This window comes from Coptis chinensis, chromosome 1 (genome assembly GCF_015680905.1).
Source record: "Coptis chinensis isolate HL-2020 chromosome 1, ASM1568090v1, whole genome shotgun sequence".
Taxonomy (NCBI): domain Eukaryota; kingdom Viridiplantae; phylum Streptophyta; class Magnoliopsida; order Ranunculales; family Ranunculaceae; genus Coptis; species Coptis chinensis.
In genome coordinates, this window is record NC_141456.1 from 6306301 (window position 1) to 6322986 (window position 16686).

At 35.2% G+C, this 16686-nt stretch overlaps 1 protein-coding gene and 1 pseudogene across 3 annotated transcripts; both read right to left on the reverse strand.

Annotated features, from left to right (window-relative positions):
* Positions 1 to 1162: 1162 nt before the first annotated feature.
* LOC147521691 (protein STRICTOSIDINE SYNTHASE-LIKE 10-like) lies at positions 1163 to 3915 on the reverse strand (annotated as a pseudogene). Its single transcript, XR_015198811.1, has 4 exons — positions 3897 to 3915; positions 2652 to 2892; positions 1870 to 2139; positions 1163 to 1790 (listed from the first exon to the last, which is right to left on the reverse strand). The product of XR_015198811.1 is annotated as a protein STRICTOSIDINE SYNTHASE-LIKE 10-like (transcript).
* On the reverse strand, positions 3613 to 14807 carry LOC147521692 (phenylalanine--tRNA ligase beta subunit, cytoplasmic-like). 2 transcript variants are annotated; one of them, XM_086581190.1, is made up of 20 exons: positions 14555 to 14807; positions 14427 to 14482; positions 14228 to 14334; positions 14022 to 14151; positions 13832 to 13944; positions 12909 to 12978; positions 12198 to 12239; positions 11110 to 11151; positions 10894 to 10970; positions 10537 to 10663; positions 10260 to 10427; positions 9456 to 9584; positions 9250 to 9354; positions 8329 to 8463; positions 7194 to 7268; positions 6406 to 6513; positions 5240 to 5335; positions 5044 to 5136; positions 4048 to 4164; positions 3613 to 3938 (listed from the first exon to the last, which is right to left on the reverse strand). In XM_086581190.1, the coding sequence occupies exons 1-19, from the start codon at positions 14610 to 14612 to the stop codon at positions 4081 to 4083; spliced, it is 1815 nt and encodes a 604-aa protein (XP_086437316.1). In that variant the 5' UTR covers positions 14613 to 14807; the 3' UTR covers positions 3613 to 3938; positions 4048 to 4080. The 2 variants fall into 2 exon arrangements, with proteins under 2 accessions (XP_086437316.1, XP_086437281.1); XM_086581155.1 differs by lacking the exons at positions 14022 to 14151; positions 14228 to 14334; positions 14427 to 14482; positions 14555 to 14807 and having other exon boundaries at positions 12909 to 12975; positions 13830 to 13921.
* Between the last annotated feature and the right edge of the window lie 1879 nt (positions 14808 to 16686).

Below are 16686 nucleotides of genomic sequence, written 5' to 3' on the forward strand. Positions count from 1 at the left end.
CGAAGTGATTTAATTTCGTCTATTATTTTTATTGCATAAAAAACATCAAAACATCGCAGAGAATGAAAACTATAGGACTAATATACAATTGGAACAAGTTGGGATCGTGAAACCATTCATTGTGTATTTGTGCTGTATTACTTGTATATATCCTCAAGATAAGGAACCACCTAAGGAGTAAGGACACAATATTTTTGGAAACTTCGTCCCAAATGAAATCAAATAATGTCCAACTCGCGCCAGATCTAGCTAGTTGCTTTAATGTAGATTTTTGGACAACTACTGTACAAGAACTATGTGATCTTATTAACACGTTTATAAATTCCTTTATTTCTTGCGATTTAGCTATATTTGGAAAGGATCGTGATTTTAAAGACTCATATGACCCAGAACGGCAGAACCACTGCCAATAATATAGACGTACATGCATCTGATTCTGAATTTTGGGGGGAAAATTAAAATTGAGCCGTATAGCTTTGACTTGGTAGTGTGGTAGGAGAATGCCGAAAACGCAAGGACCCACTGCATTTTATAGGGTTGGCAGCGCACAGTGGGCATTGGATCTCCCCATTTATTTATCTCTAAATGAATTACTTTTCCGGACTCCACGGTCATAAAGTCAAATGCATTTCTGAACAATTGACTGATGATAAGGTACGTTCAATGTAAATAAGTGAATATCGTTCAGATAGCTTAGCTGAAGTGTTAAAGAGATGATCACATCTCACAAAATGTTCAACTAAACTCCCAGTTGTTTAAAAGCGGCCAATCTGCAATTACATCACTTGCTCAGTAATGTCATAAAAACATTTATTTTGAGAACTTATGTTCACATGTTGGTAATATTTGAACTTTGGCTTCTTGAAGTAATGTCTTAATATCAGCAATGGTTCCGATTTTGCTACTTGTTCAAATGATGGTTTCAAACATCGAAAACATTGATGAGTTATTTCATAGGCATATGCTTATAATAATGACAATCAGTGGTCATCAGCCTTAAGTCTAGGAGCTCCATACCTGTTTTTTTTTTTTTTTGTGGGGGGGGGGTATTATTTCACAACTACAAGAGTACAAGGATACCAACATTGGTTGTTTCTACTTAATTCTTACCTACTAATCCTACTATATATCAACAATGAATTGATTTTTGCAATGGTACAAATCTAAGAAAACATCTTCTTTCTCCTTTCATACGTACATCAGTACATGTCTAATTATAGTACAAAACGAGAATGAAAAAATTGCAAAATTAAACTGATAATTAAAGTTAGATGCATATTGCTTAATATGAACCAATTAGTAAGTTATTCATAGTTGATTTCGTGAAAATACTAACAAATGGTGTAACTACAGAGCCTAACAAGAAATTTCCGTTGTATTCAGCCACTTCACTAACAGATTCCATTTCACCATCGCCATGCAATGCCTCAAGAAGCCTACCTTCCCCATCAATCCGAACCCCTATAATTTCATCTCTATAAGACGGACTTGTTCTTCCGTTGTTCAGAGCCACCCAAAATTCTCCTCTAGCATTCCTCTTAACGTTATCAGGAGCTCCTGGAACTTGGCTAAAGACTTCAGTTGAATTAGCTCTTGGACCTTTAAGCCAATATCTCAAAACTCGACTCGCACTAGTCTCTGCGGTGAGCACAAAATTATTTTCTTTGCTTAATGCCACGCCATTTGCAAACTTGAGACCTCTCAGTAAAACCGACACCTCTCGGCTTTGGGGATCATATTTCATGAATCTTGCTGTGCTATCACCCGTTAAATCTACACGCCAATGTTCCCTACACGATTTAATATGTCCATCACCAAGAAACTTGTATGAGAAAAATATTGGGAAAAAGAATATAGTACGCACATTACCTTCTTGTATACTTAGTGCTGCTGTCTGTAAAGTAGACTATGTCGTTCTCCGGGTCAATATCCAAATTATTTGTGAATTTGAAGGTGCCACCTTCTGCAGTGATAGCAAGTTGAGTCGCCGCCCCGCCACCACTTCCAACTCGCATGAGCCCAAACTAAGCATCTGCTATGTAGAGCTCACATGTTATCGTGTGGAATCGCAACCCCAATGGCCTCCCACACGTAGGTTCAAGTTCTGGATCACCAGAGCCATCACATAATTCCCTTCTTCTGATGAAAACCAAATCAAGTCAACATTAATTATATAATAGCGCCCATATATATTCATTGAAATGCACTAACAATATGATATTAACGTTTCTTGGTTTTAAATTTATTAAATATCGTATAACAGTGGCAACGAATATGCCTCAATAAGATTCCTAGAATTGTAAAGACATTCAATCCACATTTGTTCATCTTCTTTAAAAATTGCGCATGCTTCTGTTATCCTACATCAGAATCATGAGTTGATTTTTCTTCCAGCATCGTTAAATGCGTTCCAATGACTTATTTGTTGAGTTCCCTTTCTAGTTTTTACTTACAAGTGTCATGATATAAGGATAACATTGATAATTAGTTTAGTATGAGCACTTAAAAAACATGGTATGGACAAATTTATGAAATCTAAGCATATTGATCAAACGCGAATTAAAATTGTATAACACAGTTGCTAAAATGATTAAGCAACAAGAGTTTGCTAACATGTTACATAAGTAAGATAAAAATGAATTCCCTCCAACCCGTCTGGAGCAGTAAATGCAAATTCACTCCAACCATGCCTGGCACCTAGCCATTTAAGAATCCGACCATCTGAAACACTTGTATATGGACCTTCTCCCCTACAATCGAAATCAAAGCTCTCGGGTCCAACGACTCCAGCTGGTAGAGGGACTTGATGGTAAGAAGAAGAAGAAGAACTTGGGTATGTCGGATAAGAAAGGGAACGATGTAGAAATACTGAAGAGCAAGACCGAAAAATATCTTACTGTAAGAAATGCAACCATTGTTTTGGAAATGAAGCACATACCATTTGCTTTTCCAGTAATGACTTGTGAGTAAAACAAAGTTCAGCTCAAACTCTGGGGAAGTTGTTACGTAACTTTCACCATTTGGACAAATAGCTAGTAAATGTCTCAAACTCTTTCACTTTTTTTAAGTCAGGATCCATACCACGGTCGTCAGCACCCACCTACATTGTACTGTTGATAGTTACAGCTCGAATGTTGGTTATATGGCGACCCACCAATCCAACCACCAAACCAAAGTATATCTATTTCTACGACCAAAATAAATGAGACCTTTTCTTGGAAATATTGGTTACTCCTGGAAGTCTACTCCCAACTCCCAACTCCCAAGTGCCCTGTTTAGCCCAGATGCATAAGCTAGAGGGTGTAATTTTGCAATTCATTTACTGCTATATATTATTGCAAAATTGAGGGTTGGACAATATCGATAAAAAAATAATTGAGGGTTGAGGAAAGGACTACTTTGACCAAGCCACCAAGGGTGCAACTGTTTTGATCCATGTCCATCCTTTCAAAATAAGCAACTGAAGGAAAAGGTTCATAGAACATCAAGGAAATCAGAATGGGAAGTGCAATGAGTAGAATCTGTTGACACAACAAGAATAAAATTGTCTTTCTGTAATCCATTTTCTAATCTATTCAAATTTCTTATAAGCACCACCACTGCAGAGACCAATTAACAAAGTACTAAAAATAACATTATATTATTTGGAAGTAAGAATGTGGAAAACAAACTCTAGATTACATTTTGACATGTTGTATAACTCCATATATAGTTGATCCACGGTAAATTTAACATGAAAACATCTAATTAAAAAAAATCACCAAAAGTTTTGGTGCGGTTTTCACTTGCAATCATTTCCTTGGTTTCTTCCCGATTCAACCGAACACCCTAATAGTTTGTTTGGGCTGTTCCAAAAATTCAAGCACAAAATTTTGTAAATCCACAAGCAATATCACCATGATATTGAAGCGCCATTCTCTCGATCCCTCCCCGGCACCCTAATAACAGGACAGCACAATGTTTGTTCAGATTAATAAAGATAGTTGAGGTACATGGCCTGAAGATAAAACTGAAAACAAGAACTAAGCTACAATGAAACAAGCTTACTTTGTTTAAAAAGCTCATAGGGCCAATGTGCGATCATTTCTTCGAATCTACAATTAAGTACTCGATGTCAAGTTCCATATACGAGCACGGGAAGTCAATGTCAAAGTTGCTCAAGACCTGGAAGTCAAATTAGGCAGAACAAAATTGTTTGTCAAATTGCACCCCATATATAAACAGCCAACAACCAGAAGCTACTGAGAATAGGAATAGAATACATTATGACAATATTATATAACACGCAAAAAAGGCATAAAACAAGGAGGAAAACAGAGCGTGATTCAGTAAGAAATAATCCCCAAAGCAGCTACCAATTTCTTTCATTTAAATTTCAAGGTCTGAAGTCAATCTAAGAAGTTTAAGACTGAAGTCATGCCCCAATCTCAGAAGTTTTTTCAACTGAAACCTGCTCGAACTTACTGTTAACCGCAATTTTATTTGAGTAAGAGAACATTTCTAGCCCTCTTCCATAGTTCCATCAGAGTTCATGTTTATAACAACGGGATGTGGCTCAAGTCTTCAGATCCAAACCAATGCTGTGGATCTGGGCCAATTCTAGCAACTTCATAACCTATGTAACATGGCACTTCATATTCGCAAAAACAAAACGTGCCAGATACGAAATTGTGTCGGGCACACGGACACATTATGTATACGATTCCAATCTAGGGTCTTTATAAACCCTAAAAGACTGAGAACATATCCATTAACAGAGTCACAACTCCATGATATGCGACTTGCATAGTCATTTATCTGTAAGGAGGCGCTTTGTAAGGTCTTGAGCCCACGAAATAGTCGTGCAACTAAAAAATAGTAATTTTCTTTCTACTTAGTTGTATCCCCGTGTCCTACTTCATATAGAGGTATCCCTATCAGAAACTCTGTATTTACCCATGTCAACGTCACTTAGTTGATAACAAATAAATTTTATTTAGAAAAGAGAATACTGGACGAAACTAATAGTAAGTTGGTAAATTGTCTTAATAAGATTTGACTTGCCTCTGGATGAACAATGCCAAAGCGGCCAACACACTTTCCATTCAAAGTAATGCTACCTTTTCTACCCTGAAGGAACTCAGGATCATCCTCCTTCTACATGGACCAGAATAGTAAACAGATTATAATCAAGATCTAAATTTCAGAATGAGTCATACGCAGATATAGAGAACAAATTACTAAAAAGAAACATCCTTACATTTGTTTCTGTTATGTAATAGCCAGTACTATCTCCAATAGGTACACAAGGTTTATCCATAATTTCCATGATCCTGAGCACTAGGGTGTGAATTTCCTGGAAAATTGAAATTGAAGATTAATTGTTTGTTCTAAGAGAATGGTGCAAAAATAGGTCATGGTTGTGTCTCCTGTTAGTCACAGCAGATCATGGGGAGCTTTTAACCAAAAGGCATTAAGCCAAATATCAATCTTCTCTGTCGAAAAGAAAAGCTTAATACAAATGGTAAAAAGTTAAAACTACTCTCTTACAAACCATAAACATCTGTCAACAGTAAAACATAATCTTTTTTCGCACAGTTTCTCCAGTACAATGTAATTACAAAATGCATGATCCTTGCTATAGGAACAATCAATGAAATAAAGATACACAGGCACACACAGGAAAGACAGGACCTAAAAGACAATTTAGATAAGAAACAGTCATACATATATCCCGTAGGAGTATCAACATGTATTCTTCCAGTTTCTTCTTACACAAAGGGAAAGGAGCTATCAGTGTATACAATTTACAAACCTTTAGACCACCACAAGCTAAACTGGATAAAAGGGGGGGATACAAATCAAATACCAGTAAGAGGTAAAATCCCTAACCAACTAAAATATAACTCACTATAGCTGCTACCAAAATGTGAGTTAGTGTAACATATAGCTTAAATCCATGTACTATGATTACTGGCACCCTATTCATAATGTTTGTCCCTCATTACCATTTTTTTTATGATGAGTCCCAACAAACCTTATTGACCAAAAGAATCTCCAAAAACAGAATTTACAAAAAATAATCCAGCATAGGCTTCAAAATAATAGATAAATTAAGAGTGGCGTCACTGTTACTGCAAATCCAGGGTAACCAAAAAAATTGCATGATTGACAGTTCCCATTATTACAGGACAAAGTTATACATATAAGCAAATTTATTTATCACAAGGACAAGATGTGGTAACTTCTAGTGACAAAATGAACTCATTCTGATCAAGCAGGAGATTATCAACAAATACACAAGTACATAACAAGGTGCTAAGAACAAGATTGCATACTAAAATAACACAATGTAGCACTATCATACTCCCAGTCCTTGGAGATGGCCCACAAGATATATTCTATTCAATGTTATCAAATTTATACCTCAAAACCGGATTTGTCGTCACAATACAATGCCGCCAAATGGCGCCGATTAGTGGCACCGACATCTTTCATGCCATCCAATAAAACTACATCACCCACTTCAAATATCTGCCACATACAACGACGCAATAGTCAGATAAAATATTCGTATTACACAGAAAATGTGTCAAACCAACTGAGAAATGGAAAAGGCTAGAGGAAGCAAATGATTAGCAAATAAAAGCAAGGGGTATCAAAAGAATCATAAAAGAACGATATATATGTTTACTGTTGTAAGGTCAGGTTATCTACTTCTTTAAACCATTTGCTTAGAAAGGAAAATAAAGATCCTGAAAGAACAATCAAACGGCGATTTATTGATATTGAAGCTTTGCAAGCCAAAGTGAGTGTTCTGCTGAACCTGTCCCAGTCACCAACCAAAAGAATGCAGTTAAGAAATAACTTCTTTTTGTTTGTGTTCCAGGTCGAAATGTTCAAAGGGCACATAACAGTACGGCTCCATCACTCCATCAAGTGTGTTGTGTATGTGCATCGAATATTTGATTATGTACATGTGCCTTCTGGAACTGGCTTTTATTAACACAGAGAAGGATCAAGTAGCAAGATATAGAAGCAGTTCCATTTAACATGCACAAATAAGTAGGGCTAAAGTATAACATATGGCAAACAGACATCTGTATTGATATATAACGACTTGCATGAAGATGGAAGCTTCAAATAAGCAGGAATCAAATGTGTCGGAACATATAAGAAAGCATGCTCTCAATTGTAACAGAGATTTCCAATACCTTAATAGGCTTTGGATGGTAATTGTTCTCTCGAACAGTTTTCAATAAGCCTGGCATGAGAGTTGTTCGAGTAACCTGTAAGAGATGCAAGAACCAGACTACTGAGCTTCCAAATTCATAATGCATGGACTAACACAGAATGACCAAGAAAGATGTACTCAAAGTAGGAACCGGAATAAAATGAGCATATACAAATCACCAAAAATAAAAAAGAATGTCCTTCACCCAATTACTGACTGATATTTATGATTGAAATTGAAGTATAGTATATGACAAACTTTTTCGAGCACGCTTCCCATATGTTCCATTGGATCAAAACATTTGGAGTACTGGAAAATGGAAATCATAGAATATTTTTTCTTTTTCCTTCTAAAAAGTAAGCACGAATTGTAAACAACTTAAATACAAATCTGAGATCAGCCAACGCTAAACAAAAACCGAAAATTAACATTATAGGATGAAGCAGACGACACAAACTTACTAGGCTAACAATGAGAAAACATATATCTACAACACAACAGGCCCGTTTTACCAGTTAAAAAAACTTATGACCCCCCTCTCCCAGCCTACTTTAAAAACAATAAGTGTTGAGGAATTTAATGTTAACGTTTTAATCCTTATTCCTTAATAGTTAACACCAATCAAGCTGTCAAACAGATGATTTCTAATACGACTGCTATAATACTATCAATTGCGTCTAGACCCAACTTTATAGATCTGGCCCTTTAGGGTCCCGGGTCTAATAAATATCAAATAGGACCTGGATCTACACAGATTCAATTTAAATTATCCATTGGCAGCCTGTCGACGATTAGTCTGGGGTGTGATTGAATATTGAGAAAAAAGAGATATTGAGTAGGATATAACTTCTCCTTGGTACAAAAGGAAAATGGCTCAATAATGAACACACGAGGTGAAAGATCGCTAAAAGCAGTTTACAAGGAACCACCGGCTGTCGGAGTACCACAAGCACATTTAGTCAAAATAAAATAAAACACAAGAATATGGAACTTGATTGAAAAACGATTTATGCAGTTGAAAAGTAATATTTTCCAGAGTGTTAGATGCAAAATGTATCACAGTGAAGTAAAGTTCAATATGCATTTTGAAACACTACCCAATAAAAGTAACAAACCTCAAAATCAGCTGAACGGGGATTACCAATCAGCACCGCTGTTGACTTGTCATCCTTTCTGTTCAACATGGGGAATATCTCTTTGTATGAGCACAATATCCATGTTAACACCTCAGTAAATCCAGCATGAGCAACCTAAGACAAAGATTAATAAAATGAAACAAACTTAGTACACCAAAAGGGTGTAAAGCCATTGGCATGATAGGATAAAATGCTATCAGAGAAACGAAAAATCACAATTGATGAGTAGACAAGAATTAATCAATGTGCATACATTGACTAGTATACCAAATGACAAGCTCATATGGCACTACACAATCACAACATGTAGACACTTTTAAGTGTCAACAGCATGTGAAGAGTAAAGACTATAGAAACTTGAAAGTCTTGAACATTGGCAGTAAAAATGATCAATTTTAGTACAACTGTGCGGTTCAAGTACTCCAGGATAGGCTCCCATCTTGGATATGGTATATGGACTTCCAAAGATGTAGCGGCAGACACACTATGATGACCCATATATTTTTCATGGGCTCATGGTAAATAGGTATCCCGGATACTGTTTACCTCTGGATGCCACTCTGAGAACTTCACAATGACAACTTTTCTCCCAAGTCCCAAGTCCCAAGTCCCAATAACAATCTTGATTCTAAAACAATGAAGACAACCTATTGACTATTATTAATGCCTAAGTAGGAATTTGGGGTGAGAAAAGAGACCAAATCAGTGGAGCAGCGACCGGCATTTCGATAAACTAGAATGATAAGAAACTAAATAAAAGTAAAGACTAAACTAATATTCATACAAAAATAATGCAGTAGGTAACCAACAAAATAAAGCTTACAACTAAAAGAAACTGGATTGTTTATGCAGCCTTAAGTTAGAATGCATGGACGCGCTACAGCATAAAATTCTTTGTACCTCCAATCTAATGGAATCGCTGATTTGGCTCAACGTCTGCTGCTTTCCAGAAACTAATCGCGTCGTTCTTGGAATATCATTGAAACCATAGGCAATGGCAAAATCCTTCAAACAAGGTAATAAGTTTAATTACTGGAAGTAATTATGAAGTTGACATGATCTGTCAGTATAAAATTAGAACAAATATTTCTTATATTAGTCAGTACCTCTGCCACATCACAAGCTGCAAGAATGTCACTTCTAGTAGGAGGTACAGATACATTTATACTGCATTCTTCAGTACTCGACATGGATTGTTTGGCTTGCAATTGCATCTTATTCAACAAACTAATAACCTAGAAGAAATGAAAATCGACTATAAAAAACTATCAAAAAACATACGCTTCAAGATCCAGTACCACTATAAACACTTTATCTCATTAAAGACATAAAAACACACCTACTACTAATACCCATTTGTAAACTACAGCCCTAATCCACACAAGAACTTGGAACAAATCAATTCAGAACTTGATGTGGATTTAACAGCTCGCAACTGCATATTTTTCAACAAACTAAATGACAGCCCATAATCCATGAGGGGCCAAATGACACAAAACGCAAGGACCAACCTAAAGGGAAAAATATTGGAAACGAAAAAACAACCAGACTACCAAGGAATTGAATGGTATGCGGCTGGTCATTCGATGATCACTGAAGAACATGCAAAAGTGAAAGAGTTTGAAATCTCTCTTTTGTGGTAAAAACAGGGAGGAACTTATCAAAGATAAAATATCAAAGAAAGGACTAACAAGCTATATCAATCATGAAAATATTGCAGATGCATTAGCTCCCTATTAGCCATATTTTAAACGTACTACGTTCATATATATACGGTACTGGATGAATCAAAACCCGACATGTATCAGTGAAATATTACTGAAATTAGGAGACTTTTAAGTTTTTTAAACCATGATTAGCACACTTCTCTACTAAAGAAAACTTATAGATAGTGAGAGATGTAACAATACCTGGTTTGCGTCCGCAGAGACACCAATTCTACCAGTGATTTTTGATAAAGGAACCTCCATAGTGGAGGCTGATAGATCAGGATAAACAGAAGAGTTTCCGTCAGAGCTGATCACTTCTACAGATTCAACCTCAAATTTTCTTTCACAGTACACGGAAAACATGGTTACCTAAGAAACCAAAGCAGATATTTTTTCCATTTGTAAGGACTTAGTATAGATGCTGCTGGAAATGTATAGTTGACAACCAAACAAGTGCATCAATAATCTCGCAACCCACCATAGTGTTCAGGACAATTTTTGCCTTTGTCAGATCAGTTGCTGTGCATTCAATGAAAACATTCTTTGTCTCTAGACTGATTGCTGAATGTGCACCATTGATAATTGGGGGCATAGAAAGAACAGTTCTGCAAACAGCATTCACCTTTTTAAGTCCAACCAAAGAAACTTCATGATTCTTTGACTCAAATAACTAAATGACTATCATTTAAGATAATTATGGTAGAACCTATCAAAATTATCTTCCAACTATCATATGAAATAAATGAAAGAACATGGTATACTAAATAATATAGCTCAACTATAATTCTATAGTAGTAAACAAGAACGTAAACTGAAGGTACGATGGCAATTGTACCTGTTGTGATCATATATGACTGGAAAAACTGGAGAATTCTCAATTATGTGCAAGAACTTCTTCAATTTTACATCCGACTGAAGGGGAAAAGAAGGTTTTTAAGCAATCAATATGAGCGTCATTTATTTTTCAAAAATATATATATATATGAGCATCACTCCAACAATTGTGATAATAGAAAACATTTAGTAATTTCATAACACATTAAAGACTCACTTCATAGAATTTCATGAGTTCATCCGCTCTGAAGCTGTTGGCCTACAAAAACAACCAGGTTACAAGAGGGTAATTTGGCCCACAATATGCCCAATAGCAATCTAAGTACAGTACAATAGATGTAAAACCAATATGGAATTTGCAGATAGGCACATAGCACAATGAGGAGAAAGTGGAGTCATAACTTTATATAAACTGTTTGACAACTGACCGACTTATACCATACACATATCAAATAGTAAAAGTGACTCAATGAAAAATAGTAAAAGTGACTCAATCAAATAGTAAAAGCACTTAAGACTTTAATATAGAAAAATAGAAATAGAAAGGAACCCAGATGACATAGTTATCATATAAATATTACTTAAGAAAATCTAAACCACCAGATGGTTCATTATTTATTAGCAACAGATTCAACTGATAAACAAACATAAAATGGCACCAAAAACCAAAACCATTCAAGTCTTCAGTTTAATAAGTGTCTCATCCATAACAAAATTGTACTCTTTGGTGTTCATTTTTTCTCTCTTATTATTATCCCAAAACTTTGACTACCATTGTCATTTTTTATGTATCCTTCCCCTTCCAATTGCAGTTTCCTCAATATCATGACCTAGTAAAATATAGATGAATAAAGAGAAGAATACCAAAAGGGTACTCAAGTTTCTTTTAGGTAAGAATTTCACATGATTAATCAACTGTTACATAACAATGTTTCCATATATTGTTTCGTCTTCCCAGACTATTATATTTAAAACATGGAATCCTGAACTTTTTCAGTAAACATATAGGAAAATGAAAATAAAGCATGGAAGCCCATACTCTTAATGACATTAAGACCACCAAGTCTATTTGAGTAATATTTGTTCGGCGATAAATAGTAAAATAATAGGAAGAACAAAAAAAAAATTGTGAAATCTGTTCTAGACAAACCCCAATCAACTATTACTAGGAGAATAGTTGCATGAGCTAGATAAGAGACTTAGTTTAACCTTTGAGCAATCAAGAAATAATAATCATTTTTAGGGCCTGAAAACAATCATTTCTAAAGAAAGAGAAAGGGCTCATAATATTATCAAAATGTGTACCTGTTTCAGTGGCACAAAATTTATCTCTGTGGGTGGAAGGGCCTGTAAATAAATAAACACAACATTTAAGTAGAATGCAGGAGAATTATAGTCATCAAGACATGTGCTAAGTGATATGATACTCTTACAAACATATACCACCAATCATAAAATCTAGTCAGAGAAGTATAAGGGCATTTATACTGCAGAAGAAAATTCCCTTTATGCATGTATGACTAAGCAGCTATCTGGCATCCTTGGAACTTAAAGCCACCAATAAGCTAATTATCAGTTCACGTGTTACTGTTAGTATATGGATTCAGTGATCTCCCCCCCTAATTTCCAACCCAGGAACCCCCCATGTAAGAGCTTGAAATCAAGACCACTTGGAAGAACCTAGAAGCATCCAATGATTTCAGCTTATATTCACTCATCAACCACGGATTGTGAAAAGTCCGGGTGGACCATGATTTGCAGAGAAGTCTCCTCAAGTCCCATATTCACTTTTTGCAACGATTGTTTCTATACTTGTTTGTGACTGGTGATAAGAAATAAAAATATAATTCCAGTTTTAATATATGATTGTTATCCGGCAATAATTTGAATGAGTAACTTTTAGGATCTCTATATATACAAATGAGAAGAAAATAACGAACAATACACATCCAAATACATACTAAAACTGGGAGTTCTGAACAAAAAAAAAAAAAAGACAAAAGAATTATAATCTACCTCATAAGTGAAAGGGCCCTCTATCTTATCCAAATCATGAGTCCCAATAGCAACAAGGGTTCTCCGCCTAAGACAAAAGAAAGAACCATTTTGACAACAAAGTTGACATGATACCCTTTTTCAAGACATTATCCGAGAGAAAAAAGATGAATTATATGCATATAAAAAACACAATGGAAACCTTCTACGGCTGTTTGCAATTTGAATGCAGCAAAAGGAAACAAATCCCAAGCTACCTAGTCTTCAACACGTGACGCCCCTAACTTCCTAGAAGGTAGACCGGCCTGCTATAGCATCTTTGGAATATAGGGACGTCACAAACCAAGTAACCCCACTCCTCCCACAACTGCTCTCTTGATGGCAATTGGGGATAGCATTTATATCATCTTATATAAAAGCAAATGTTGTAAGCAAATTTCATGATTTAACTTACTTCAATATATGCACACAATGGTGTAATTCCAACAATAATTGGTAGGTACAGAGGCTAGCTTTTTTTCTAATTCCCAAGCTAGAATTAGAGCAGACCTGCCACCAGGATTTTATAAATAAAAAGAGTTGAAAGTTCTAATGACCTGAGTACAACATTCCACTAGCATCGTGTTTAAGATAAGTGTCAATTTCAACTCCGTGTGGTAAATATCATTACATATTACAAGTGTTGTTCAGACAAAAGATAGCTAATAAAATAATTAGCTTTGATGTGAGTAAATAAATAAGAAAGGGTCTCAATCTAAAATATACAATACTGTTCCACATTAGTTAAAGTATATCTTTGTTGTTCATTCATAAAGAGGTAAGTTTAGTATTGTGAATATAATATAGAGACAAACATTTACTAAACAACTAACTAACAACTTATGATTATAGAGGTCATGATTTAATATATAGGGTATCATTAATAAAAGCAACAAGCATTACCGCATATGTTCTGATGGAGCTTATCTTGAAGGTCAATGAAACTTTTGAAGCTTGCCTCATCAAAAGTAATGTCTCTCAAAACAGCACAAACAACATACGGGCGAATCTCACAAGTCTGCAGTATATCCCCACTTTTCATAAATAACATCTAAAAGCATAATTAAGAAAATGCACAAATAGTCGAAATAATACCTCGGGCTTGACGTGCATTTTAAGCATCGAATCTCTTGGTATATTCGACACTCTATAATTAGGAATCTCATCAAGTCCTTGGAATATTCTAAGTGCTTGCACTAACCCTTCGAAACAAAGTAAATCGTACCTATTACCAAAAACCCAAATTAAACAACAAAATAATTAATTAATGAAATAAATGAGTTAAGAAAAAATGATAATACCTATTAGCACCAATCTCAATTTTGTAAATAACTTCTTCTTCTTCTTCACCTTCCACGTCATCATTTCCCAAGTGTTTCTCCTTTCTAATTATCGCTTTCTCCGTAGTCTAATAATATAAAATAATAAATACTTGAGATTTTCATTTATAACGAAAAATAATATAAAAAAATGAGTTTAAAAGGAAAGTAAAAAACTTACAACTTCGTCGAGTTCGAGTCCGTAAGCGCTGCAAAAGTCGTCAAACTCATCTTCGGCTGAGAAAATGAAAAAACAATGATAAATGCCGGTACGAAATTAAAAAAAATCGATTGAGATTGGTTACTTACTGTAAGTTCGTCCGAGGGATTTGAAAAGCCGGTCTCTTCCCACTGAGATTTTAGGCATTGTTAAAAGAAAGAGTTGAGCGAGAAAATAAAAAAAATTGAAGTGAGAGAGATAATAAAGAGAGAAAACAGTAGTAATGATTTAAGTATATTGGACCGGGCCCAAATAAAAAATATATATGGGCTATGTGAATTTGTGAGGCTCGTCTCACCGAATTGGAGAACCGGGGATTATAATATTCTTCTCTTCTCCAACAAACTTTCAGCAATTCGTACGATATTTTTACACACTTGAGTAACTTTACACACACCACACCTTATATATATATATATATATCCTAAGTCTGTAACTCTTATATTGTGTGTATAAGTATTCTCACATCCAGACCTGTCGGTGAACCTAAAATTTAAATAAAATAAGGAATTTGGAGTGTGACTATTATAAATTTATAATCTATGAAGTTGGGATTAGTAAAATGGGAAGTGGTGGTATCGGAATAAACTGATTTATTAATTAATTGGAACAAGTCACTGTATTGAGATATGAGGTTGACACTGGACTCAACTGGACTCAAATGGTACTCAAATGGTATTATTTCTTCTTACCAACAAACAATAATCAAGTACAGCTAATGTTGTTGATTTCCTGAGTACATATGTATATTTTTATTTAGAGTTTTATTTATTATAAATAAATGTGAGTTTTCGATTCAATGTGACTCAAATGGAGTTTGTCTAGAGTGTTGAGGAGCTTAGTGACAAACTAAATCAAAGTGGAAACCAGTGCATATACCATAGATTAGATTGCTGATGTGTTGAATTTTGACATGGTATGCCGGTGGTGAAGGTAATGCTTCAATTCCGACTAGTCTTGAAGAGTTCTTCAATGACACCAGTTTTGTGTTTGTGGGATTAAATATCTCGGAATTTGTGGCTTTAATGTAGGACCCAAGAGTTACAGTTGCAAATTATGTTGGAGTGAAGAAAATATAATGGTTACTAGTGATCCGGAATTATATTTCCAAAATAAAATTTTGTATGCCGAATGCGTTTAACAAGGTTGTTTCCTGATATTCAAATTTTCAACCAAGACGAGATTAGCCAGACTGTACGGGTGATAATTTGGCCCTCAGGCCCTCCTCACGCCCCCAAAATTATATGTCTAACGCCTCAAAAGTTATCCCACACAGATTTGAGGGGCAGGCCGGCCCGACCCTCATGCCTATAAGAAGCGAGCTAGAGCCTAGGTTATAAAGTATGAGCCCGACCCTCATTACTCTCACCAGCCATCACTTTGCCCTCATATGTTTTATTGTTGTTTTACATTACATGTATGTGTTATATTTTAATTATCTAAGTTGTATCAATTTGTTTTCATTAAATTAGTTTTCAATAGGGGATAGATTATAACATAATATATGTATATTTGTAATTGATTGAAAGATAGGTATATAAGTCATATATAAACACAAATCCAACCTAACAACATAATTAAATATGAAAAATATATATGTTTTAAAAATATTATCTATTCCACCGTGGCACCGTCTGTATCTCTCTTTTTCTAAGGGCATAAGAGTTTGTTTTGTATACTTAGTTAAAATTGATATATATAAAAGTATGATAAAGATAAATAAAAAATCACCAAAAAAATTAAGTAAACTAGTAGAATTATAATTTGGCTCTCTCAAAACGAGGGGGAAGAAGAGCCGGGTTAAGGGCTTGAGTTTTCACGACCCTACTTAACCCGACCCATAATACAAAATAAGGGGACGGGCTAACCCGACCCTCAATCATAAAGACTTTTATGGTTTAAGGAGCCTGGTCCAGCCCAACCCTTTTAACCCCCATAAACCAAAGTAGTTTAGTTGTTTTAGATAGACACCAACCATTAAAAATGATCATATATTAATATATTAAAACTAAGATGATTGAGAAACTGCGGTCTTCCACCCCTTAATTAAGTAGGCATCAGCAAACACAACCTCCAATCAAGGGTGTGATGTAGTAGGTGCAGGACAAATTTGTGATGTTAGTGATTGGAGGTTGCATCTATGGCATAGCCTGTCCTTAGAGTGCATTTAGTACCTAAAACTAATAAATATATATAAAATAATTGTTGATACACAATGTGG

Bases quoted from the DNA above. Each gene is read 5' to 3' on its own strand.
- LOC147521692 (XM_086581190.1), bottom strand. From the start codon at position 14,612: ATGCCTAAAATCTCAGTGGGAAGAGACCGGCTTTTCAAATCCCTCGGA. The intron at 9,585-10,259 runs GTATTGTTACAT...CATTTCTTCTAG, and splicing joins TCTCTGCGGACGCAAACCAG to GTTATTAGTTTGTTGAATAA. The intron at 5,336-6,405 runs GTATAAATTTGA...TCAATTTTCCAG, and splicing joins ACGACAAATCCGGTTTTGAG to GAAATTCACACCCTAGTGCT.